Raw genomic sequence first — 23,546 nt, forward strand, 5'->3', positions numbered from 1 at the left:
TGCGCGGCAGGGAGAGGCGGGACGGACGCGGAGCCGCTGTTAGTCTCGCGCGGCAGTAGTGAGCGCGTTAAGGGTTCTGTTCTGCGTGTTGCGCAGCTAGGCAGCAGCGGCAGCAGGAGCAGCAGCTGCAGTGTGAGGGAGCCATGAAGCACTACGAGGTAAGAAACAAGGAAACGGGGAGTAAGCGGCCGCCGCAGACCCATTCTTTTTTTTTTTTGGTGGGACCACGGGATCCCTCTTTCCTGTCCTGTGCCCGAAGGGAGAGCCGGACGGCGCAGGCGCAGTGGGCGCGGTGGTGCCCCGGGGCCACTCGTAAATTGCAATGCGCATGTGCGGGAGAAGTATTTATAATTTTGCAACCAAGGCTGTTTTGGGGGTGCCTTTTCTTGGGGTCTCTGCAGGGCCTGGGGAGCTCCTCCAGCGAGCAGAGTTGCAGAGTTTGGCAGGTGCAGGACCCTTGCTCCCGATGCGAGGGTGTCTTGCACAAACCTTGCACCATGCCGCCGCCTCGGGCTTAGGCAGGGGCTTTGCAATCAGCCCTCTCTGGCACGACCTTTGGACCCCTTCCCTTACCGGGACGTCCCCGAGAAGCTTAGGAGGTGAGGGAGGTACTGCCAGCGCTGGCTCCCGCCAAACAGCAAAGCTGATCTGGCTTTCTGATAATCTAAGAGATCATCTCTGTCAATCGCTGTGTTACTGAGGAGAAGTCTCACGCCCACAGCCATCGTGAAGCCCGTCTTCTGACTCCTAACCCGGAGTCTTTTTCCCATAAAATGAAGTCTTCTGATACATTTGTCGACTTAAATGATAATATTAATAATTTTGTTACTTATTGTTGCTGACTTTTAAATAACTATCATTAAATGATAAACTAATTTATTATTAACATCTTAAGAATAATTTAGCAAGTGCTCACTCTTGTGCTAATTGAGATTCTATTACCTTTTTCTCTTATCCTCATAGCTTATGAGGTAGGAGACTATTACTCTTATTATCCCCATTTGTAGATGAAGAAACAGTCTCAGAGATGTTAAGTGACTTGCCCAAAGGTTCCCAGCTAGTAAATGCAGAACAGAGAGAGAAAAACTCAGGACTCCAGAGTCTTAGTTTGCTAGCCAGTATGCCATGCTAGTCCCCAAATGAAAATCAGCAGGTGGAGAGATTGCTTGTTTTCTCCCCCTAACTTAAAAAATTGTGGTAAAATACATATAACATAAAATATGCTATCTTAACCATTTTCAAGGGTACTGCTCAGTGGCATTAAGTACATTCACATTGTTTGCAACCATCACCACCTTCCATCTCTAGAACTCTATTTTGATCTTGCAAAACGGAATCTCTTGTACCCATAAAACACTAACTTCCTATTCCCCCCTCTGCCCAGCTCCTGGCAATCATAAGTCTACTTTCTGTCTCTATGAATTAATTTGACTGTTAGGTACCTCATATAAATGGAAGGAGGGATTCATTGTTTTTATTCACAAGTTGAATACCACTATCTTTGTCCATCCCCTTTATTATTATTAGTTTTGGTAATTTACCCAGAATCTTTTGAAACCTTGACCCATAAGTCTTCAATCATTTTTTAAAATAAGCTTCATGTGTACAAAGCTACGTAATAGTTAGACATTTACACTCCTCACAAAGTGATAACTCCCCCAATCTACTACCCCTTTGACATCATATATAATTGTTACAATACTATTGACTATATTCCCTATGCTGTACTTTACATCCTGTGACTATATGTATATATGTAGATATATATGTTTAATTATAGTTGACATTCAATATTATTCTACTTCACCTTCAGGTGTTTAACGCAGTGTTGAAGCATCTACACAGTCTATGAAGTGATCCCCCTGATAAGTCCACTACCCATCTGGCACCTTACATGACCTTTACAACATTATTATGTTCCCCATACTGTATTTCGTATCCCCATGGCAATATTGTAGTTACCAATTTGTGCTTTCTAATCCCTTCACCTTCTCCCCCGTCTCTCAACCCCCGTCTCTCAACCCCCGTCCACCTAGCAACCATCATTTCTTTTCTCTGTATCTCTCAGTCTATTTCTGTTTTGTTTGCTCATTCTGTTCTTTAGATTCCACATATAAGTGAGATCATATGGTATTTATCTTTCTCAGTCTGACTATTTCACTTAGCATAATATTCTCTAGGTCCATCCATGTTGTTTCAAATGGTAAATTTTCATTCTTTTTTATGGTCGAGTAATACTCCATTGTCTAAATGTACCACAGGTTCGTTATCCAGTCGTCTATTGATAGGCATTTCGGTTGTGTCAGTCCTCAATCATTTTTGACATGGTACCAAGAATGAGGAGTTAGGGATTCAGTAATCGCTCATGCCCCATTCAACTTTATGATTATAGACCAAAGTTCTTCTAATATAGTTTTCTCTTGAAACCCTCAGCGTAACCATGGAGAAAAGGTCACATTCAGTTTGAAAGATGCAGGATGGAAGATCCATGTGGCATTTTGAAAGTGGGGTTAATTTCAATTTTTGCTAGTTAGCGGTCAGATAAAGGAGGGCTCTGAGGACCCTTGAGGTAGGCACTTGTGTTCTGGGAAACTGGGCACAGCCTAAGACCTGGTTGGCCTGGAGCACATGCTTTACCTTACTCAAACCTTTCCCTCCCAGAAGGAAGGGGGAGCTTCAAACCCCATGTTCAAAGTGACCTTGGAGAAAAAAAATTAGTTATTTTGCTGTGTTCTCTCTTATCTTTCTCTTCTAACATTTGCCAAGTATCCACTGAGGTGATGGCTACAGAGTTTCTGTATGGGAGGACCTGTTGTCACCTAGGCCAGTTTGCACAGCAAGCAGATTAGTGTTACTTCAAGTATTTGTTGCAGATCAATAAAAATAGCAAGGATGCTCTCACTCACATTTAACAAAGGTTGAGAAAAGGTTTTACTTACTATCTACATCAAAGAATTTGTCTGTTTGGGACTAAGTCCATCCTTTCACCCCCAAGTGATCCCCTGTTCACTGAGAGCTTAGCCTCCCTCGGAAAACCTTTGACGGGGGTGTGGGAGGGTGTGGGCAGAGCTTTCTCCAGATGAAGAAATGCAGTGAACAAGTGATTGAAATGCAATTTGTAAGTGACTGAAGTACAGTTTACAAGTGATATAAGTATTGCACAGAAAGGTCCAGGACTCCCAGCAGTGCCACACAGCAAGTTAAGCAGGACTGATAACTGATGTTATGGCAGTTAGGATTCCAGCTGAAGGGGAGATTTGTTAGTGTTTTCATGACAGTTTGCTGTCACTGCCTATCTCCCCTCTGATCAGAGATGAAAAAAGTGTCCCTTCAGTGGCCTAATTGAGACGGCTCACCATCGGGCCCTGGTTCAGACCAGGCCTTGGGATTGTCTTGAGGTCAGAGAGAACTGCTTATCTCAGGCTATAGGGTGTTTTTTTTTGTTTGTTTGTTTAATTGCAGGTTTTGCCATTGTAGAGAAGAGATCAAAGTAATGATCCCAGTAGCAACTGGAAAAATGGCTGTTGAGTCTTGTAAATGAGACTATTAATTCCCAGGGGAATGAGTCCCTCTCAGCCTCCCTGAGACCACGTCACTACCCATTTCCTGGGGAGCAAGGAAGCCTCATCCTCTCAGGGTCCCCACTGCCCTTATTTAGTATCTTCCATGGCCCCACCCTGCCAAAGGGTAACTCTATTGGTGCCCAGTTTGCCAATAATCCTAGGTCAATATAGTGCCTGGCCTCGGGCAAGTTCTTGCTTCAGCTGCCTCCACAGGAATAAATAAGTGAAAGTTCTGGAACTAGAGTTCTGGTCATGGGACAATTGTTTAGAGCCAGAAAACTGAGTGGGAAGGTGAAAATTAAGGAGAACAGTAGACTCATGTTTAATTGTGTCATAGGTGTATGGACTTGGGATAGGCCTGGGCCGAGTCCTGGCTCTGCCACTCACTAAATAATTGTGTGACCCAGGGCAGCTTACTTCACCTCTCCGAGCCTGTATGCAACTGCTTCATGGAGTGAAACCCATGTAATTGTGACAGCAAGGGCCAATCTTAACATTGTGAAATTGCTGGAAATGTATCACCAAGGAGTACGCATAAAAGGGGAGGTGCTACATGCAGCTGTGTTTCATTCATTGTAACTGTTGTGCCCAATTCCATTATATGAAGAAAAAAAATCTAGTTTGATTTACTCAGTCCATTAATAAATCTCCAAACATTCTGTTGAGTGGAAAAAAACAAGTTGCAAAAGAGTCTGTAAATTTAAAAAAATGTTCCAGATGAAACTTACATGTACTGTTTATGGATGGATATATACCTAATAAAAGGGTAAATTGTAATAAGAGGTGAGAAATGTATGGGCATTACACAGTAATTAGAGGAACCATTGCTTGGGGAGGGTAAGAGGGGGAAGAAATGGGGTGGGGAAGGTTTTAGCTATATCTGTTTTATTTTTTTAAAACAGGAATCTGATATAACTAGCGTAAAATGAAATACGAGTATCTGTTAAACCTGGGAGGTGGGATTCTAGGTGTCTGTTGTTTTCCTGTAAATTTTACTTCTGAATGTTTGTGTCCTTTTGAAATAGAAGGTGAGGGGTAAGTAGGAGTTTCTGGCCATTGAGCCTTGGTTTAACATGTGGGTCTCTTTGACCCTTGCACGTTAAATTTGGTGCCTGTTAGCAGGAAGATGGTGTGTTCTGCGATGGAGACTGCCTGATGCCCTCACTCTCCTACCCTTCTGCATGCTGCATCGGACAGGCCTTTGGAAAATGCTTTTGGAGCTGAGGCTGATTTTGCATTTGCAGGCGGGATGGACCCTGGTTGTGAAACACCCCCTTCCTGGGCTATATTTTGTGGCTGGATAATGATAAAAGCAGGGACAGTTTGCATTTATGGAGTCCTTTCAAAAACTCTGAGAGGTGGGTACTCTTTGTCCCCTATTTTGTGGACTAGGAACGTGCCCAAGGTCAGTTATGTCATGGTAGAGACGGGATCTCTGATTCCTTGGGAGTCAAAATAGTGTGAAGATGGTGATGCTGGCAACCGCCGGTGGTTATTGAGTCCTATGAGCACCTGATCAGGTGGGCACGACTATTCTACTTTACAGATGAGGAAACCGAGGCTCAGAGAAGTAAATTAAGTTGCTCTAGGTCACAGAGCCAGCCAGGCAGCAGTTGCCTGTCCCACTTTCTGTCCCTGCCGTGGATCCCCTGCTGATGCTGCCCCAGGCAGCTGATGGTCTGTATGTTTCTGCGGACACAGCATCCTTGGGGGGAGGGTGGGAGGGGCCCTGTGGGCCACTGTGGACTGTTGGCAGATAGTCTTCCTCTGCCCTGAAATTGGATGGGCTGCTCCTTGGAGTTCTGGAGGTAAGAGCCAGATGGGCACTGGTGAGCCAGGAAATCTTGGGGAGCTTTAAAGGCCTTTCTTGTGTTGGCATGCCAAGAGCCTGTGGCAGTGGGGGGTGGTCTTAGGCTTTTGACACCCCACAGGCTTCTTGCTCTGAAAAGGTCGTGATTCAAACTGTCAGGTTCTCCTGGTGAGTCCCCTCCTCTGTCCCTTAGTGGTGCAGCTCTGCACCTGAGCCACGCCATTGCTGTGGGTCCCTAGAATCTCAGAACCCTGGGCCTGAAGGAGCTCTCTGGTTTGTGTCTTCTGCACTCTACAGATGAGGGACCTGAGGCCCGGAGAGGAGGGCCTTTCCCAGGGCCACGTGGTCAGTCCCCCATTGGGTTGGGCGGTGTCCTCCCTGGGAAGACAGCAAAGCCTGCAGGCTTTGGATCCGAGCTGGGTTCAGATGCTTAACTGCCCCATACAAAGCTGGAGGCCATGGGCAGGTTCTGCAACCTCAGAGCCAGTGTTCTCATCCACAGAATGGGGGTCAGGGGTGTGCCCTAGCTGGCCCACATTGGCTCTTCTGATCTTGCGTATCAATTCAGGGACATCAGGTTGACAGCTTGAAATCAGTAGAGGGTGGTGTGAGGCTGGGGGGCTGCTGGCTATTTAAACTCTGGAAAGTGGCAAATGCTGTCATCAGTCTCTGACCCCTTCTGAGCTCCCTGTTGCACACCGACCACCACTCCGCTGGGCATAGTGGTCTCTACTTCACAGGGTTATGGCTTCACGGAGTTATTGCTCTGATGAGCAGATAGGTGAAAGGCACTCAGGTCTGTGCCAGGCACAACACAGCAGCTACAGGTAACATTTAGCAAGTTCTGCTGACCTACTTGGTTCCCCCCACCCCTCCAACGCTGAGGTGGAGGAGTGGGGGTGGGGTGGGCCTGAGGCGATAAGTCCAGTGAGAAGAGCTGCATGGTGGGTGAGGGAGGGCTCTGGGTGGGGCAACTGAGCTACACTGTCTGGGACTGGGAATGCTGAGCTCAGCAGAGCCTCTTGAATAACTGGTTCCTGAGGAGAGGAGGTGGAGGGAATGTGCGTGGAAGGGACTTGCGTCCCTGGTTACAAAATTGTTTGGTGGGGAATCTCTGTACTTTCACTGACAGGCTTGGGTGGGTGAGAAAGGCCAGATATCTTGGGCTAGTTGGTCAAGTTCAGGCTGGGTCTTAACACCCTGTTGCTGATACTGACAGTGGCAGCTGAGAATGTTTGAATACCCGGGGACAGCCAAAGCATCGTAGTAATACTAATACTAAAGCCACTACCAGTGTAATTCTCACTGAGTGTTTTTCATCTAGTGACTTATTTAACCCTCACAATAAACCGATGAAGTAGGTACTGTCCATATCCCTGTTTGACAAATAGGGAAAGGGGCCCAGAAGAGCAAAGTGACGTGCCCATGGTCACAGTGAGTGGCAGAGCCCAATTCTGCCAAACCCAAGGTGGGCCCAGGTGGTCATGCACTGAGGAGGGAATGAAGCGTGTGGTCGTGAAGGACATGTCCTGTGGAGGTTGCCAGTCTGCCCTCGGGACAGTTCCTTCACCTGCTTAAGCTTCAGTTCTCTCACCCACGGAGCCAGGATGAGGACACCTGTCTCAGGGCCACTGGGGAGTGTGAAGTGGCCAGCGTACTTCCTGGCCCACAGTCAAGGTACAATGCATTAGGTGGATAAGGACAAATCACTGGGCAAGTAAGGACAGAGGTGCGTCAGTGAGGCCACCTGAAGTGCTTTCTGCATGTGGCTTTGGAACGCGTCAGAAATTGCCAATGAAGATGGCTGATTGGGCTCCTGGAGGTGGCTTCATGCTAATAATATGCCCAGAAGATGGAGGAAGAAGCTCAGACGCCTGTGATCAATTTTGATATAATGTCACACACTTCAAAGTCACCCCCCGGGACTTCAGGCCGTGGGAGCTGCCAGGACCGCCCCGGGGCCCGGCCCTCCGCGCACAGGCCGGCCAAGGCATTCCCTGTCGTCCTTTGCTTATGTTTTCCAGCCCATCCCCTTCTTCATTAGTGCCGATAGTTTTTTATTCTCTTTACCTATCACAGGCCAGGAATACTGGGATAAATGAACCACAGCCTCTGCCCTCCAGGTCTTCCATCTAAGTGAGGCCTGAAAGAGTGGGATCTTTGGGTAGGGGGAGGGGGAAGGGAACAGCAGGAGGCAGAGGCCTGGAGGCCAGACTTTGTGGGTGTCCCGCATCAAGAGATGAGGCTGGCCATGCAGGGCTTTGTAGCCACCCCGACACCGACGCAGGGGGACTTTATCCCAAGGATGATGACAATCCCCTTTTCCTATTGGTTTTACCTAAAAGGTTCACTTCCAGGGGGCAGTTTATTTTTAAGTCCTTGGGGGCCCTGTGTTCTGGTGTTTGTTATGTAAATGCAGGGTAGTTCCTTATTATGGATAAATGCACTGTGGATGGGGTATGGGGCTTACCGCCCCCTAGTCCCATGGTTACTTACAGATGGGCCACAAGCCTTTCCTAGCCGTCTGAGGGACAAAGCGCCTCTCAGTAGCTCGGGGTCACTGGCAGGCTGGCACAGCCCTGTCCCTGCTCGAGCCCGGCTCTTATGTAAGCAGTCGCTGGACCAGTCAGTCAGCGCCGGGGACTGCAGAGTTTGGGCTGTCCCCTGGCCCTTCTGAAATATTTTTTTTCCCCTCTCCCCCTGTTTAAAGGGACCAGGGAGCGCTGGGCTGGGCATGCCCTTTGTGTGGTGGGGCCCATGGGCACAGCACCCACCCGACCTCCGGGTGGGTGTGGGTCGGCTAAGGTTGGGGGAGCGCGGTTTAGCGCTTGCACTGGGGCTTCACGGAGCATCAAGAAACAGGTTGAAGCTTGAGGGGTTACAGCTGGAGCCTCCAGTATTCTTGTGGGGGGAAGATGCCTCCCAGGAACCTCAGGAGTCTTAACTCAGTAGGGGTGGGGGAGTGCCACATGGATGCTTCCCAGGAGGTGGTGTTGGGGGATTATTTCCCTTTTTTGGGGGTGAGGGTAATATCAGAATTCTTGGGGATGTATAGTCTGAAACAGTATATTGTTGAATACTATTTGCTCCAGAGACTCAGGTCTAACAAAATCTCTGCGGGTGGGGACCCACAGAGGACAGGGCTGGGGAACCCCAGTGCTGGGACGGTTTCAGGAGCAGCAGCTCTGCTCATCCAGTCTGGGAATGCTGTCATTCAGGCCTCAGCTCAAATGTCACCTCCTCTGAGAGGCTCCCCCTGACCCAGCCAGGCCACACTCGTCACTCTGTCACCTCTCCTGGTTTAGTTCTCCACACAGACTTAGCACCTTCAGATAGCAGAGAGGGGAGTGTGTGTTTGTTTGTGTGAGCCCGTTGCTCTCCTCTTCATCCCGGCCCCTGGTGGGGGTGAGTGATTATGTATGTCTGTTAGAGACGCTGTCCTACAGAGCAAGGTGCGGGGAGGGCTCAGGCAATTCGCCATGTCCTCAGTGCCCCCCAGAAGGCACTGCAACTCCAGGGGGAGGGACCCTCTCAGCTTGCACGGTTCTTGGCTGCTTCAGGGACTGGCGTTTCTGGGTGGGAGCACATGTAGCTTCACTGCGTTAGCGTGCGCCCCCTTCTGTCGTGAAGTTGGTCACTGCTCATCTTTAGATCTTTTGGACTTTGGCCATTCTTTTTTTTCCCCTCTTTTTTGCCCAAAGTTAGTTACCTGAACTTTGAGTTGTCCTGTAAGGATAAGTGGGGATCCCATGGGAAGCACTAAATCATGATCATCAGGCCCCAAGAATATTTCCTGCCAGGCTTCTCCAGGCGGGCCCAGGAATTGTACTTCCTGCCACATTCCGGCTCACCTGGGGCCTCAGTGGGCGGCACCATTTCCAGTGACTGGAAACCATGTACAGTCTCTCCAGCTGGGTCTGGGAACATGGACCATCCAGGGAGAAAGCGCGGGGAAGGATGTCCATGTCAAGACTCCTGGAGTCCTTTCCTCTTGCTCCCTTTCATTCTCAACCGGAGGGCAGAGCAGAGCCAGCAGAGACACTGCAAGTGGGAAGACATTCGCGGCCATCTTCCTCGACCCTTCTCTGAAAAGCTGGGGCCGGCATCGTCTCAATTTACTTTTCCCTTTGTAGACGCAGCTAGGCCTGTTAGACGTTTCAGAAACCCTGCACCCCTCAGCGAGAGGATCATGCTGAGTCCTCTTGCACTTGTTACTGCTCTCTTATCTTTATCCCAAAATGCACATTTCCCCCCCATTTTCGTATTCCTTAAGTTGGGATGTATCTTACAATTGATTGATACATATCATATATCTTATACTGACATAGACAGTTTTTTTTTCCACCTTAAAAATCGGTGGCTTGTTTTGAGTCAGTGACAACTCAGGATCTGGGACCTGGTGTGTCTTTTTCACCACTTGCCACCTCTTTGCCCCATTCCAAGCCACCAGAGTCTCTGGCCTGGGTTGTTTTTGAGACTCACTATGGTGTCTGCTTCCATGCATGCCCCTCCAACAGGGAGAGGGATCCTTTTCCAAACCAGACCAGGTTGTGGCACTCCAGCCACTTCCCAAAATGCTTGTCAGCCTCCTCCGCAGCTGCTTGCCCTCAAGTTCACTCTCCAAAGCCCTGCCAAGCTGTGTGCTGCATCAAGGCCTTTGCGCCTCCTCCAGGGAGCCTCATGTTTCTGCTCAAATGGCACTTCCTTAGAAAGGCCTTCCCTGACCACTCTGGCCGCCTGCCCTGCTTTCTTTTCTTCATGGCATCTGGTACATCCTGACCTTGTGTTCTGTGACAGATGCTTTGCTGGTGTTCCGCTTGAACAAAAGCAGGCCTGGTAGGGGGCATGGCCTCTCTCGGCTGTGCTCAGCATCGTGTCCCAGCCCCTGGGACACTGCCCAGCACCTTGCTGTCACATATAGGTCTTTCTCTTCATCACCGAGCCTGGTACCCAGCAAGGGACAGGTTCAGCAAGTGTTTGCTGAGTGAATGAAGAACGGGAACTTCTCCGTTAGCAGAAAAGGCTTTTGGAGGTTCCCTCTGTATGTGGTTGAGCCCTTTGCAGGTCTCTGTGCAGCAAGCACATACTTGCTCTGCATGGGTGCAGCCCATGGCCTCCGGGACTGGGCTCGTTCCCCAGCCTACTGCCCCTGTGGGGCACAGGGGACGGAATTGCTATGCAGGAGGTGGCCACAGCCACCCTCAGGCAGAGCCCACTGGCTCACTCCTACGTACTACAATAGGAGGTCTGATGGGCTTGGTTGGAGCTCCTCTGGGCAGAAGCCCAGGGGCCGAGGCTGGACCGGGAAATGGGGCCTGGTCTCCCACCCTGACTGGGTAATGCCTGTCATGCCACTTGGCTCATGGGGACCTGCGTGGAGATGAGAAAGTGAGTGACACCAGTCCCTGGGGACCAGGTCCTGTTGTCAGTCCCCGGGACCGGGTCACCAGTCTTTTCTTTCAGATAAACAGTGGAGGGTGCCTAATGGATTAGCTGTTGTAACAGAAGCAGCCCTAGACAAAGGTCAACCAATGTGCATGCCCCTGTTCCAATACCATTTTGTTTGTGGATACTGACATTTGAATTCATATAATTCATATAATTCCATGTGTTACGAAATAGGCTTCTTTTGATTTTTTTCAACCATTTAAAAATGTAAAAACTGTTTCTTAGCTTGTATACAAACAGGCAGACAGTGAATCAAATTGGCCTGTGGGCTTTAGTTTGCTGACCCCTGGTCTAAGCCTCCCTTTATAGTAATAGAATTGTTCCCATAGACTCTTATTAGGATTCCTACTTCCACCCTTGATTCCCTACCATCCGGAGAGAGCCTTTAAGAACCCAAGTCAGGTCATGTTCCTGCTCTGCCCAGAACTCTTCATGGCTCCCACCTCACTTGAGTAGAAGCCAAAGTCCTCACCCTGCCCGTGAGACTCTGTATGACCTGTCACTACTCTGCCCTCACCTCCTTCCACTCCCCTCCTCGTCCCATCTCTCCAGCCACACAGGCCTCTGCTCTGTTGCTTGAGCACACCAAGCATGATGCACCCCAGGGCCTTTGCACAGGCTATTCCTCTGCCTGGATATTCTCCCCAGATCTCTGAACGGCTCTGCCTTCACTGCCTTCAGGGCTTGGCTCAACGTCCCCTTAGGGAGGCCTTTCTTGACCACTTTATGTAAAACTGCACACCCTCCCTTCACCTGCCACTCCCTGTCCCCTTTTCCTATGACATGTCATCTTCTAATACGTGTAACTATTTAATTGTCTCTATTCCTTGGCTAAACTGTCCGCTCTGCGTGGGCAAGGATTTCTATCTGTCCTTCCACAGCTGAATCCCCAGAGCCCTTAACAGTGCCTGGCATGTAGTAGGTGTTCAGTCTGTGTTTATGTGGTGAATAAACGAGACTTTCCTCAAAGGGTATTAATAGTAAAGGAGGTAATTTGTGTGGAGGACGTGCCCCAGTGTTTGGCACATTGTGAGTGTGCAGGAGGCATGTATGAGGCGCGCTGCGTGGATCCCAGACTCACTATTACACAAGCTGAGCTCCCGGGGGTGGACTAACCTGCGTGCTGCACTCGGGCCGGAGTGCTGGGTGCAGGTGGGGGGTTGGCCTGGATGAGCCCTCCTTCCCGTTGCTCCAGTCAGTGTGTGTCCTCAGGGGTCAGTGTCTCCAGCCTTTTCCAGCTTGCCGATCTGACAGCACCTTCCTGCCCAGAGATGCAGAGAGACACCACATGTCACCAACCTTGACCTGGCCAGGGGGTGTAGGGGTGTAGGGGGTGTAGCTCTGGGCCATCCCCCGGGGCTCCAGGGCCTGGGACAGCCCTGGATGAAGAGCGTTTAGTTCCTAAGGAGCAAAAACAGATGGGGTCCTGCCCCTAGAACTTGTAGCCCACATCCCCTTGGGCTCACAAGTTCTCCTGAGCCTCAGCCTCCTTGTCTGTAAAATGGGGTAACTGCCAATCTAAAAGGGTCAGTGGAAGATGGTGGAGGTGGAGGCTGGGTCCTGGCATCTCCCAGGGGGAGGGCCCTGGGAAGGGGTTGGCCGAGGCCCCACTGGGAAGATCTGGGAGGCTCTGGGAAGCCTGCATCAGTTGTAAGGGTTTTGGGCGTTTGCCAAAAGGCAGGGGTCTGTTTAAGGAAGGCAGCCCAGGTTCAGGGGGCCGCCTTCCTGTGTCACCTGGGAATTTTTGAAGCTATGGATGCTGGGCCCCCATCAGAGACCGCAATTTCCTTGTCTAACTTGTCTCACAAGCAGGCCGGGTTCAGGACCACTGGGCAGGGCTTCTGTCATGTGTGCCACAGGAGTCATCTGTGTTTGATCCTCTATGAACATTCCCATCAGCCAGATGGAGAAGCCAGGGCTCAGGCAGGAAAGGTTGGTCTGACTCCAGCTTCTGCAGCACTGCCTCTTGCTCAGTGTTGTCCCCTCTGTGGCACTGCTTTTCTGGATCCATTAGTGGCCTTAGTTTGTGATAGGAAAACGTGCAAGAAGCATTGTGACAGCTGCTGGGCCTCTCTGGGCCTCTGTAGTGTCAGGAGGTGACACGCCTTTTGCCCTCTGTATAACATGGCCAAGGGAGGAGCAGGCTCAGTCCTCAGGCACCCCTGCAGGGCACTCCCCTGGAGGTGGCACGTTCTGCAGAGTCTGGACCTTCCAAGACTAGTGTGCTGGAGTTGGAGTGTCAGCAGGGAGGGGGGTGCCTTCCAGACAATCGGGTCCAGGGTTTCCCCTGCTTTTTCTGTTAATGTTTAGTCCTGCTCTTCAGTGGCAGCTGTGTTGCATCATGGTGGTGAGTGGCAGCTGTGGGCCCAAGCAGGCTGGGCCAGCGTCGGCGCCGGCACTTCCTGGCTATGCGTCGTGGGTGAGGGCTCCTCTGTTTTCAAGCCTCAGTTATCTGATCCACCTAACTGGGGTCACAGGCCCAGGTGAGGATAGGAGAGTTATGCAGGTGAAGGTCTTAGCACAGTGCTTGGCATGAGGTCAGCATCTGATACACGTTCCTCGTGGTGGCACTTCCAAATGGAACAGGAACTTCCAGGGAGCTGCGTGGGCTGTGGGTGCCAGTGAGCAGCTGGCCCAGGCCCTCTCACCAAGTCCCCACCGTGTTGGTCCAGCGTCCCCTTCATCTTGGGCCTTCTGTGATTGCAGTGACCAACTCAGGGGGACCTGAGTACCCGAAGAACCTACTTTGAGTCTAGATGCTACCAGCCTGCATAGGGTTCTCTCTGCTTCTCCTGGCCCTGGGTCCCACAGACCGGGGACATTGGCATTCAGACCCTTGTCTGGCCAGTGGGCGCAGGAGGTGGGAGCTGGCTCGGGACCTGGGAGTGCGTGGTCAGCCTCTCTGCCCTTCCCAGTCTGGGTGACGACATTCAGCCCTTACCACAGTGGCCCCAGGGACCTCGGAGAAATGGGGTCACGAGGCGAGGCCACTGGGGAAGGAGGTATTTCTGGCGGAGCAGGTGTAGCCTGTGTTGGCTTCCTGGCAGCTGAGCCCAAGGTCTTCTCAGCTGCCCTGGCAGGCATGGTGTGACTTCGATATTTCTGGATAGTGGAAGGGAAAGGGAGCCGAGAGTCTTGTTGCTGAGTCCAGGTGAATGCACTCAAGAGTCTGTGTTTGAAGTGGGGGAACTGGCCAGGCACTGCGATGGGCCAGGCCTCCAGCCTTTGGGTGTGGCAGCCCCTGTGCCCCGAGTGGGGGTTATGGGAGCTGTGAGTGCCTGGGCCGGTCGGCTGAAGGACCTGTAGGGCCCTTTGCGTCTTTGCCTTGAGTCCTAGGTTGCTCTGAGCAGGGTTTGCACACATAGTGGGCCTCTTGTGTTCCAGCCTCGGGAGAAGATGTCGTCCACCAAGGCATACACTCCCCTGCAGGCCCCGTGCAGGCCCTTGCTGGGTGGCGCCAGGCTCCCAGCACCACGCAGCCCAGTTGAAGGGCCCTTTCCTGGCAGACAGTCCCTTGTGGGCCCCAGAGAGCCTGCTAGCAGCAGGGTGTGCTGCCCTGTGCCATTTCTGCATGGGGGCAGCGGAGCATGCACTGGCTGGGGGTGCGGCCCCAGAGGCTGTGTGGTGGGGGGTCTGGGCTTAGGCGTTTGCATGACCTCGGTGTACCCTGCACCCCTTATCTGAAATGGAGCTCATGGCTCCTGCTCCCTTGGCCACCATAGGATGAATGGAGAGGATGAGGAGAGGTGGCTGAGAAGCTGCTGCAGTTCTGGGCCTGTTGTCCTTACCTAAACCATTGGTTAGCTCCCATCTTAGGATGCACAGAAGTTCCAGATGCAAAAGTGGGAGGTGATGATGGTGACCCTGAATTCAAGCTGACTCTCAGGCCTGTGCCAGCCCCTCGTCCCAGGCCCTGGATGTGGACTTCAGCACGAGGCCACTGCGCTTACAGATGGGAGGAGGCTGGGAAGCACCGGCTCATTGTGTTTGTAAAGATGGGGAAACAGGCTTAAGAGGGGCCCAGGCTCCTGGCTCCGGTGACCTGGAAATTGGTGCCTGGGCCCTGTGTATGTGTTTCCCTGGTGGCTCACACAGGGTGGAACACCATTTGCAAACTCGGCTCTTCCCATCTGGGCTCAGGTGGTGCCTGCCCCTCCCGCTGCCCGTCCTACTTGCTGTTCCTCCCTTGTGGGGCTCAGATAGAAACCTCAGATTTTTTCTTCCTCTCGCCGCCACATGCAAACCATCAGCAGATCCTGTTGCCGCCACCTTCATAGACTGTCCAGAATTTCCATTTCTCACTCCCATCCTCACCAATTCTGAGGGGGTGCCGGTGAACACCCATGAGGTCATGTGCTCTTCTGCTCACAAACCCTCCATGGCTCCCACCTCACTTCCTGTGGCCCATAAGGCCCTGCGTGACCTGTTCCCATCACCTCCCTGTCTTCTGTCCTCACTTACTCTGTTTAGGCCACATGACCTCCTTCCTGCTCCATGACATGCTAGGCACAGTCCAGCCTCAGGGTCTTTGCACTTGTCACCCCCTTTACCTGGAACGCTTTTCCCCCAGATGTGTGCGTGGTTGGTCCCCTCACTTCCACTGGCCTTTGCTCAGATGCCCATTTTTAAGGAAAGTCTTCCCTGACCGCTCTGTCCAAGATGGCCACCCCCCCACTCCTGATGTCCCCGCCTTCTCTGTTTCACTTCTATGTCCTTGGTGGCCGAACACGCCCCTGCCCCCTGCTCGTTATCCCTCAGCACACAGATGAATGCAGGTCCCCTGGAGGCAGGGACTTGGTTTTGTTTACTGCAGTGCCCAGGCGTGGGAAGAAGGGGGGCAGGAATGAGTGAATGTGAGGCAGGGCTCCCTGAAGCCTCTTGACTGGTTAGTGGCAGAGCTGGGGTTAGCATTCACTCTCTCTTGGTCCCATCCTGGTCCCATCCTGTACTGGACTTGGGACGTGGGACTGGAAGGGAGGCTGCTGCTGCGCCCTTTTAGGGGCTGGGAGTGGAGGCCGCGGCCACAAGAGGGCAGCAGAGATATGGTAACCTCCCGCTCAGTGGGGAACTGTGGTAGGGAGGGTGGCAGCAGGCCCCCCCCACGTCTCATGCCCACACGTGTGTCTTGCTATTGTTAGGGTTGCGCTCACTGTCAGCAGCTGGATGAAGCATCATCTCACCACCTGTTTGACCTTGGTATCCTGTGGATGGGCCCCTTCATGGCCCTGGTCAGGATTTGGGGAGAAGGGGCCTGGCTCCCTGGTCATCTAGCAGTACTGTTTTGCTAATATTGGTCTATATTTATTATACTTATAAGATTTGTTCTAGGCGAGGTATGTTTATGTACTTTTGTTGTTTGTTATTATCTCTGCAAATCTTACAGTAACTCTGTGAGATGGCAGGTGGGGCAGCCCACTTTGTAGATGAGGAAACAGGTTCGGAGGGTTGGGTGGCTTGACTGGGCCACACAACCAGGAAATAGGTGAGTCTTTGGCCAGGGGCCTCACACAAGTGTTTACAGGGCACAGCTTCATGCCAGGTTGTTTTCCGGGTGCTGGGGAATGACTGACAGCCCAGTGGGAGGCAGGCGGGAAAGGCCTGGGGTCCATATTTTAAGTTGATGGTCAAGAAGGGCCTCCCTGAGAAGTGGACTGAAGGCCGGTGGGGGTGGGGGTGAGGGCCGAGTCCCTAGTGTCCTAGGCAGCGGGAACAGTGTGTGCAAGGGCCCTGAGCCTCTCCTACAGTTGCGTAACTGTGCTCTGGTTTTCTCATCTCCAGACAGGGTCTGTCCCTGGAGTGTGGCCTCTCTGAAGGCTCTGGGCACTGGTGCTAGCTTGGAGCAGGTGCTCAGAAAAAGGCGCCCCTCTTTCTACACTGCTACCTTGATCAGTAACATGAAGACAGTGAAGGGCCGGGGGCTTGCTGCTGGGCAGTGGCTGCAGGTGTACTTTGGGCTGGGGAAGACCACCGCATGGTCCCTGCTGCTCCTCCTGGGTGGGCTGCGGCCTCGCCCCTGTCCTGGTACCCCCCACCCCCGCTGCCCGCGTAGCTGTCGGCTGGGCCCCGGAATCTCAGGCCTCTGGGTGAGAATTCCTCCCAGGCTCATGGAACTGTCATCGCATGTGCCCCAGGCCAGGGTGCCTGCTCTGTCCTTGTCCTCTGTCCATTGCAGGCCATGTGGCCACACTCCCTGCCTGCAGCTATTGAGGGACCTTAGGCCAGTGACCCCCCTCACAGGCCTCGCTTTATTCATCCCTAGAGTAGAATGTGCTGCCCCCTCCCAACCCCTTCCCTCTGTAGGGGCAGGAGTGGCTGTCCCCAGGTCCCTCAGGGGTGCCAACCGCTCCTTTCTGTCCCTCAGCCCGCCTTTTCCCTAGGGCTGGGGCCTGGGCCTGCTGCCTCCCCTTCTGTGCTCAGCAGCAGCCTATGCTGTCGGACCCCAGTCCTGGGCCTTCTCTGGGCTCCCACCCCAGGTTGGCCTCAGGCTTGGGCATGCATATGGGTGTGTGGGTGTGTATGTGTGTGTGTCAAGCCTGGGGCATGGGAGGTATGCTCGGCACAGAGCAGTGGGATGGTGGGGTTGCAGGGCGGGATGGTGAGCTCAGGGCCTGAAGACTGGGAAGCATATGACGGGGTTCCCTACATTTAGGCCCTCAGTCTGGGGGTGGGGTGGCGCTGGGAGACTTTTTTTTATGGGTAATTGGGGCCCGTTTGTTAGATTCCCCCCCCTTTAAAAGTTTTTATTGAGATGATATTCACATAAAAGATGAACCATTTAAAAGTGAATAGTGGCATTTAGTACATTCACAGTGTTGTACACCCACCCCTTCTGTCTAGTTCCACAACTTTCCATCACCCCGAAAGGAGACCAGGTCACCATTAGCTGACACTTCCCGTTCTCCCTCCTCCAGCCCCCTGCAACTACCAGTCTGCTTTCTGTCTCTATGGATTTACCTGTTCTGGGCATTTCCTATATATATGTGACCCTTTGTGTCTAGCTTCTTTCACCTAGCAAAACTTTGTGTTTTCCCACCTAGCATAACTTGAACTTTTTCTTTTGAAATAATTATAGAGGCACAGGGAGCTGCAACAAGAGTAGACAGAGGTCCTACACCCCCATCCCCGGCCTTTCAGGCTTCTCTTGGGGTGAAGATGGCTGCTGGGTCCCAGGATTTGGGGGTAGGAAATGGGAAGTGAAGACCGATCCTGCTATGATGGCCCTGAGCTGGGGCAGCCCCCGCCCTGGGGGTCGGGCCCCTGGGTGCTGCCCTGAGGGCTGAGCTTACCTTTGTGAGGGCTCGCCTGCCCGTCTCCTCCGGCCTCTGGCTGGCCTGGGCACAGTGAAGCAGCTGCTGGGAGCATGGCCCCTCTCCTGGCCACCCCCTCCTGCCACCCAGCTTCTTCTCCCAGCAGCCAGTTGGGGCCCTGACAGGCTGTCCTCTCCTCCTGGGCCCTGGTGTGGTGCCCAGTTTGGGGGAGGGTAGGATTTCAGCCCTCCCCCAGCAGCTGGCCTGCAGTGAAGGCTGCCGGTTGTATTTTAAGCTGTTGAGTGTTTCAGCAGGAACTCAGAGGCCTCTTCTCCTGATAGGTGTGGTGCTGCCTTCTTGTAGACCACACGGGCTCAGAAGGCATGTGGGCACTGCCCGCCTGGGACCCAGCAACTATTAATATACCTGCAACCATGGGGCAGGCCCTGTGCCTGCCCGGGGCCCTCTGTTCCAGCCTTTTCTGGCACATTCCGTGTGTGTCCCTTTCCTCTCCCACAAGTCCCATTGCTTGGCCTTGTTACCCCTGTGGCTTAGAGGGGTTCAGTGAGGGGTTCAGTAAACTGTGCCCCGAGGCCACATGGCTTGGCAGAGCTCTGTCTAGTGCAGTAACAACGGGCAGCTTGGCCCGGACATCTCAGGTGCTGGCCCTCTCCTACACTCACGTCCACAATGGGGTGAGTGCCGCAGCCACCAGCTGGCCAGTAGGGGAACCGGGATCTGAACCCAGGCCCACGTGTGGCAGCTCCACGGGCCGAACGTTTTGGGGCACTGTGCTTCTGTCAGGCACCTTGCTGGCGTTGTCTCAGGGGACACTCATAGTCCCAAGAGGTGCACACCTTCCTATGTGCCTGCGGGCTGAGGCCCAGAGGGAAATGACTGTGGCAGGGCTGACCACGTGCCGCCCACCATGTCCCCTACCTCTCCCGCTGTTGGGGTGCGTGTGAGGGGAGTCTCTTCCTTCGGGGGGCCTACAGTTGCAGAGGACCCATTAGCAGGTGGGTGGGTGGCAGGCCCTCAGTTTGGCTGGGGTCCTGCCTGGGGTTTTGTGCCCTTCTCCTCTTCCCCATGCTGCCGCTGACTGAGGGCCCACTAGGGCGGGGAAGGGTCCTCAGCTCCTGCTGCCCAGTGACTGACTTGGGGTCAGACCCAGCCCTGCCCCAGGTGTGGAGGCCACACGCATGGCTTTCAGGCCTTTCGGGATCCAGCCCGGTAGGCCTCCCTGCAGCTCCTCCAGCAGTTCTCACCTTCACTGCTCTGACCTGTGCGGGGTGAGTGGGGCAGATCCCTGGGGACTCCCTCCCGCACTCCCCCGCCTGCTCCTCTGTCACTGCCTGGCCACTGCCCTGGGACTCAGGGAGGGAGCATGTGTGCGTACACAGGCTGTGTGCTCTGGGCTTTGGGGGGCTCAGGGCCTGGACAAGGGGGCTGGGTTTGGCTGACACGGCAGGAAGATTGCCCTGAAGGTAGCCTTAAACATGGCCTGGGTGGATCTAGTTAGAAATATGTGGAGAGGGAGGTCAGGGAGGCGGGGCCAAGGCCTCATCTGCCTCAGCCCTGGTGCTTTCTGGAAACTCCCTGGTTTCCTGACCCTTTCCACACATAGAGAAGCTCTCTGCACCAATAACCCTGGAATCTGTCACCTCCCTGGAAACATAAATGCACAAGGGAAATAATCCAAGTGTCTCTCACAGCTCAGAAGGGGAAATGGATGATCTACTTCACGGATTCTCAAACTGGCTGGGGTTTCTCCAAGCCCAGTGAGCTCTGCTGGCCTGAGTTGGGTGCCGGGGTGTGGGTGACTGGCCCCCACCCAGCACTGGGCACAGGGGCCCGGGGGTACTTCTCTGCCTGCCCCTGGGAATCTCTCTGCTTCCTGGTGCTCTCGTGGGGGCTGTGTCCACTAGAAAGTCTCACTTTCAGGGTGACCCAGTCCCCAGGGGGCTGCTCCCAGGCCTGTGCCATGGCTCCTGGGGGGCTCAGATTGGGCAGTTTTATATTTAGCTGGTCATGGCTGTGGGGCCACTCGGGTTACATCTGCACAGAAAGCAGCAGTGCCAGGGCAGGCGTGGGCTCCTTTCCAGCACCGCGGCAGAATTTGATCGCGTGGCCTGGCCCAGAGTGCTGCGCGTGGGGAGGTTAGTGGTGGGGGCTGACGGCCGGCAGTTTGGGCCGCTGGCTGTGCGGGCACAGCGGGGTGGCATGGACCTGAGTGTGAGCTTGGTGGCTCGGGAGGCCAGCCAGGGCCTTGGTCCCGGCCCTGGCTTCGGCCTCAATGGCCTACCCCGGCCTGTGCCCCCCAAGGTGACCAAGAAACCTAAAAAGGCTGTTCTCTTCTTCGAGGTGGAGATTCTGGACGCGAAGACTCGGGAGAAGCTGTGCTTCCTGGACAAGGTAGGACTGCAGCACTGGCTGCACTGGGCCAGGGTGCTGGGCCCATGACGCCATTCCTTCTGGCGTCTCCTGGTGCCAAGGGAGAAGAGCGAGCCCCTCCAGCCCCACCCCTGCCTGTGGGGTGGGGGGCCCAGCCTGCCCTTGACAGCTCGGGGTGAGTGGGCAGTTCTGGCCCCTGGATGTGACCTCCCAGTGCAGGAGGAGGCGGGGCAGCCCCATTGGACCCCAGGGCCTCGGGACCTGGGAAGGAGGTTGGTGTTGAACCTGCTCCCTACCCAGGGGGGGTCTGGCTTGGACTGCGGGCCTTCACTCGGGGGTAGTCGTGGGTGGGAGTGGAGAGGAGAGGCAGAGAAGCAGGCCCAGCTTCCTGTGCTCAGACTGTCTCCTAGCCCAGCCAGGGGCATCCTGGCTGCCTGGTACAGCGGCCCTCAGGCCCACTGCTGTCGCCACTATGGCAGGCCCTGCTGTTCCTCTCCACTGTGTGGGCAGGGGGCCTGGCCCTCCACCCTGCCTGCTCCCATAGCAGCTGCGCAGGCCCCTGCCCATCCCCCTTTACCAGGAGGAATCCTGGATCAGGGGTCTGGGCTGTCTCCCAGGGCCAACCTTCCTGCGTTGTGCTTCCTGCAGGTGGAGCCCCATGCCACCATCGCAGAGATCAAGAATCTTTTCACTAAGAGCCGTAAGTCCAGGGCCCAGCCATACTGCCTTCTGTGGCCCCTCTGATCAGGGGCCTCCGGGTGGGACCCCTTCTGTGAGCCTCCCCGACCACAGGGCCTGCGGAGCTGCCCCCGGATGGCCCAGGCCTCTGTGGGCTTGCCTGTGGCGGCGCCCCCGTGTGGCTATCAGCAGGAACACCTTTGCTGAGATTCCAGGACATCCCACTTCCGCCTGCACTCTTTCCTGTCCAATCCTGGAGCCCCACGGGCCCCCATGGGCCACCGAGGCCTTGTCGGAGACGGGGGAGTTGTGGGGTGGCTGGGCCCTGCCAGTCTGTGCGCTGTGACGTTCTGCTCTCCCCACAGATCCGCAGTGGTACCCCGCCCGCCAGTCCCTCCGCCTGGACCCCAGTGAGTACAGCCATCTGCTCCGCCACCTCTGGGCACCCCGGTGGCAGTGGGTGAAGGCCCTGGCAGCCCCTGAGCCCTGGCTTGCCTCTCTGCAGAGGGCAAGTCCCTGAAGGATGAGGACGTTCTGCAGAAGCTGCCTGTGGGCACCACGGCCACACTTTACTTCCGGGACCTGGGGGCCCAGATCAGTTGGGTGACGGTGAGTCCTGACCCTGCCCACAGCCTCTTCTCACATCGGCCACATTGGGGTGACTCACCTGCCCCCATCCTTCCAGGTCTTCTTGACAGAGTACACGGGGCCTCTTTTCATCTATCTGCTCTTCTACTTCCGCGTGCCCTTTATCTATGGCCACAAATACGACTTCACGTCCAGCCGGCACACGGTGGTGCAGTGAGTGGGCCACGCTGGAGGTGGGGTGAGGGGGTGGGGGTAAAGGCCTGTGGATCGGGCCCCTGCTGAGCTGCACCCCCCGCCCCCCAGCCTCGCCTGCATCTGCCATTCATTCCACTACATCAAGCGCCTACTGGAGACACTCTTCGTGCACCGCTTCTCCCATGGCACCATGCCCTTGCGCAACATCTTCAAGGTGAGTCCCAGGTCTCATGTCCCAGGCCCACCCCTCCTGCCCGCACCCCGGACCTGTCCCCTGCCCGGCCAGGCCTCATCTCAGCTCTGCTCCCTTTCAGAACTGCACCTACTACTGGGGCTTCGCTGCGTGGATGGCCTATTACATCAACCACCCTCTCTACACGCCCCCTAGTAAGTGGCTTTGGGGACTCTGCTCCCCCTGCGAGCCTGCATTCCCCGCTGGCTCCCCTCATGGGCCTCCCCTCTGCTTCCTTTTCAGCCTATGGAGCACAGCAGGTTAAACTGGCACTCGCCATCTTTGTGGTAAGCAGGCTGGCATGGGGGATGGGGTGGAGGGAGTCTGGGGTGTTCTGGGCTGACCCTTCTCCTCTGACAGATCTGCCAGGTGGGCAACTTCTCCATCCACATGGCCCTGCGGGACCTGAGGCCAGCAGGTGAGTGGCCTCCTGTGGGCAGGTGGGCAGGCAGGCTGGGCCGGGGGGGTCTTACTCGTCCTTCCCATCTTACCCACTAGGGTCCAAGGCCAGGAAGATCCCCTACCCCACGAAGAACCCCTTCACATGGCTCTTTCTGCTGGTGTCCTGCCCTAACTACACCTATGAGGTGAGGGACTACCCTACTCCCCTCTCCTCTTCCTCCTGGGGCTTGCGGTTCCTTGTGGAGGGGCCAGTCCCTAATAGAGGGCTGGTTGCCTGGCTCAGCAGCTGCTTTTGCAGCCTGAACTTAGAGCATCTGGAGATGGAGACTGTGGCCTCTAGGGGTTGGGAGGTGTAAGGCTGGGCTTGAGGCTTTTGTGGGCTGAGGGAAAGCGTAGTCATGTGCCCCTCCTTTACTTGGGGTCCCCCTAGCCTGAGAATTTGGTTCCCACCCCCCATTTGGAAAGTTAAGGGTTGGGGGGGAAGGTGGCCCAGGCCTCAACAGAACAGGCCAGCCCAGCCTGTCTGCCCTCATCCCTGCCTGTTCTGCCCACAGATGGGGTCCTGGATCGGCTTTGCTATCATGACGCAGTGTCTCCCAGGTGAGCCCACTCCCCCTCCTTCAGCCAGGCCGTGCCTCCCCAGGCCGTGCCTCCCTCCCTGACACCCTGCTTTGCCCCACAGTGGCCCTCTTCTCCCTGGTGGGCTTCACCCAGATGACCATCTGGGCCAAGGGCAAGCACCGCAGCTACCTGAAGGAGTTCCGAGACTACCCGCCCCTGCGCATGCCAATCATCCCCTTCCTGCTCTGAGCCACCCACCCCCACTGGCTGGGTCCAGCCAGGCTCTCGTTCTGCCACCCCGTGTCCTTCTATGGGAGGAGTGGGGGCCACTGCTCTCCAGCGCCTGGAATAAAGCCTGTCTGCCCAGCTGGACTCAGACTCTGTGTTTCTTTGAGGGGGTTGGGGACCAGCACACCACAGGAAGGGGCAGG

The 23,546-nt window shown here is 54.6% G+C and overlaps 2 protein-coding genes across 2 annotated transcripts in view; one reads left to right on the forward strand and one right to left on the reverse strand.

Annotated features, from left to right (window-relative positions):
- DNAJB1 (DnaJ heat shock protein family (Hsp40) member B1) overlaps positions 1-18,243 on the reverse strand; it is a 28,610-nt gene extending 10,367 nt beyond the window's left edge. Inside the window, exons 1-2 of the mRNA XM_019746153.2 lie at positions 18,108-18,243; positions 11,938-12,082 (exon numbers count right to left, since the gene is read on the reverse strand). The gene's annotated coding sequence lies outside the window, so the exon portion shown is untranslated. The remainder of the gene's footprint in view (positions 1-11,937; positions 12,083-18,107) is intronic.
- Positions 1-23,487, forward strand: TECR (trans-2,3-enoyl-CoA reductase). The gene is made up of 13 exons (XM_019746164.2): positions 1-158; positions 20,430-20,480; positions 21,108-21,159; positions 21,503-21,547; positions 21,643-21,746; positions 21,823-21,938; positions 22,029-22,134; positions 22,235-22,307; positions 22,396-22,439; positions 22,513-22,570; positions 22,651-22,739; positions 23,109-23,154; positions 23,237-23,487. The coding sequence occupies exons 1-13, from the start codon at positions 144-146 to the stop codon at positions 23,362-23,364; spliced, it is 927 nt and encodes a 308-aa protein (XP_019601723.1). The 5' UTR covers positions 1-143; the 3' UTR covers positions 23,365-23,487.
- Positions 23,488-23,546: the final 59 nt, after the last annotated feature.

The sequence above is a fragment of the Rhinolophus sinicus genome, linkage group LG07 (assembly GCF_036562045.2).
Source record: "Rhinolophus sinicus isolate RSC01 linkage group LG07, ASM3656204v1, whole genome shotgun sequence".
In the NCBI taxonomy this organism is placed as follows: domain Eukaryota; kingdom Metazoa; phylum Chordata; class Mammalia; order Chiroptera; family Rhinolophidae; genus Rhinolophus; species Rhinolophus sinicus.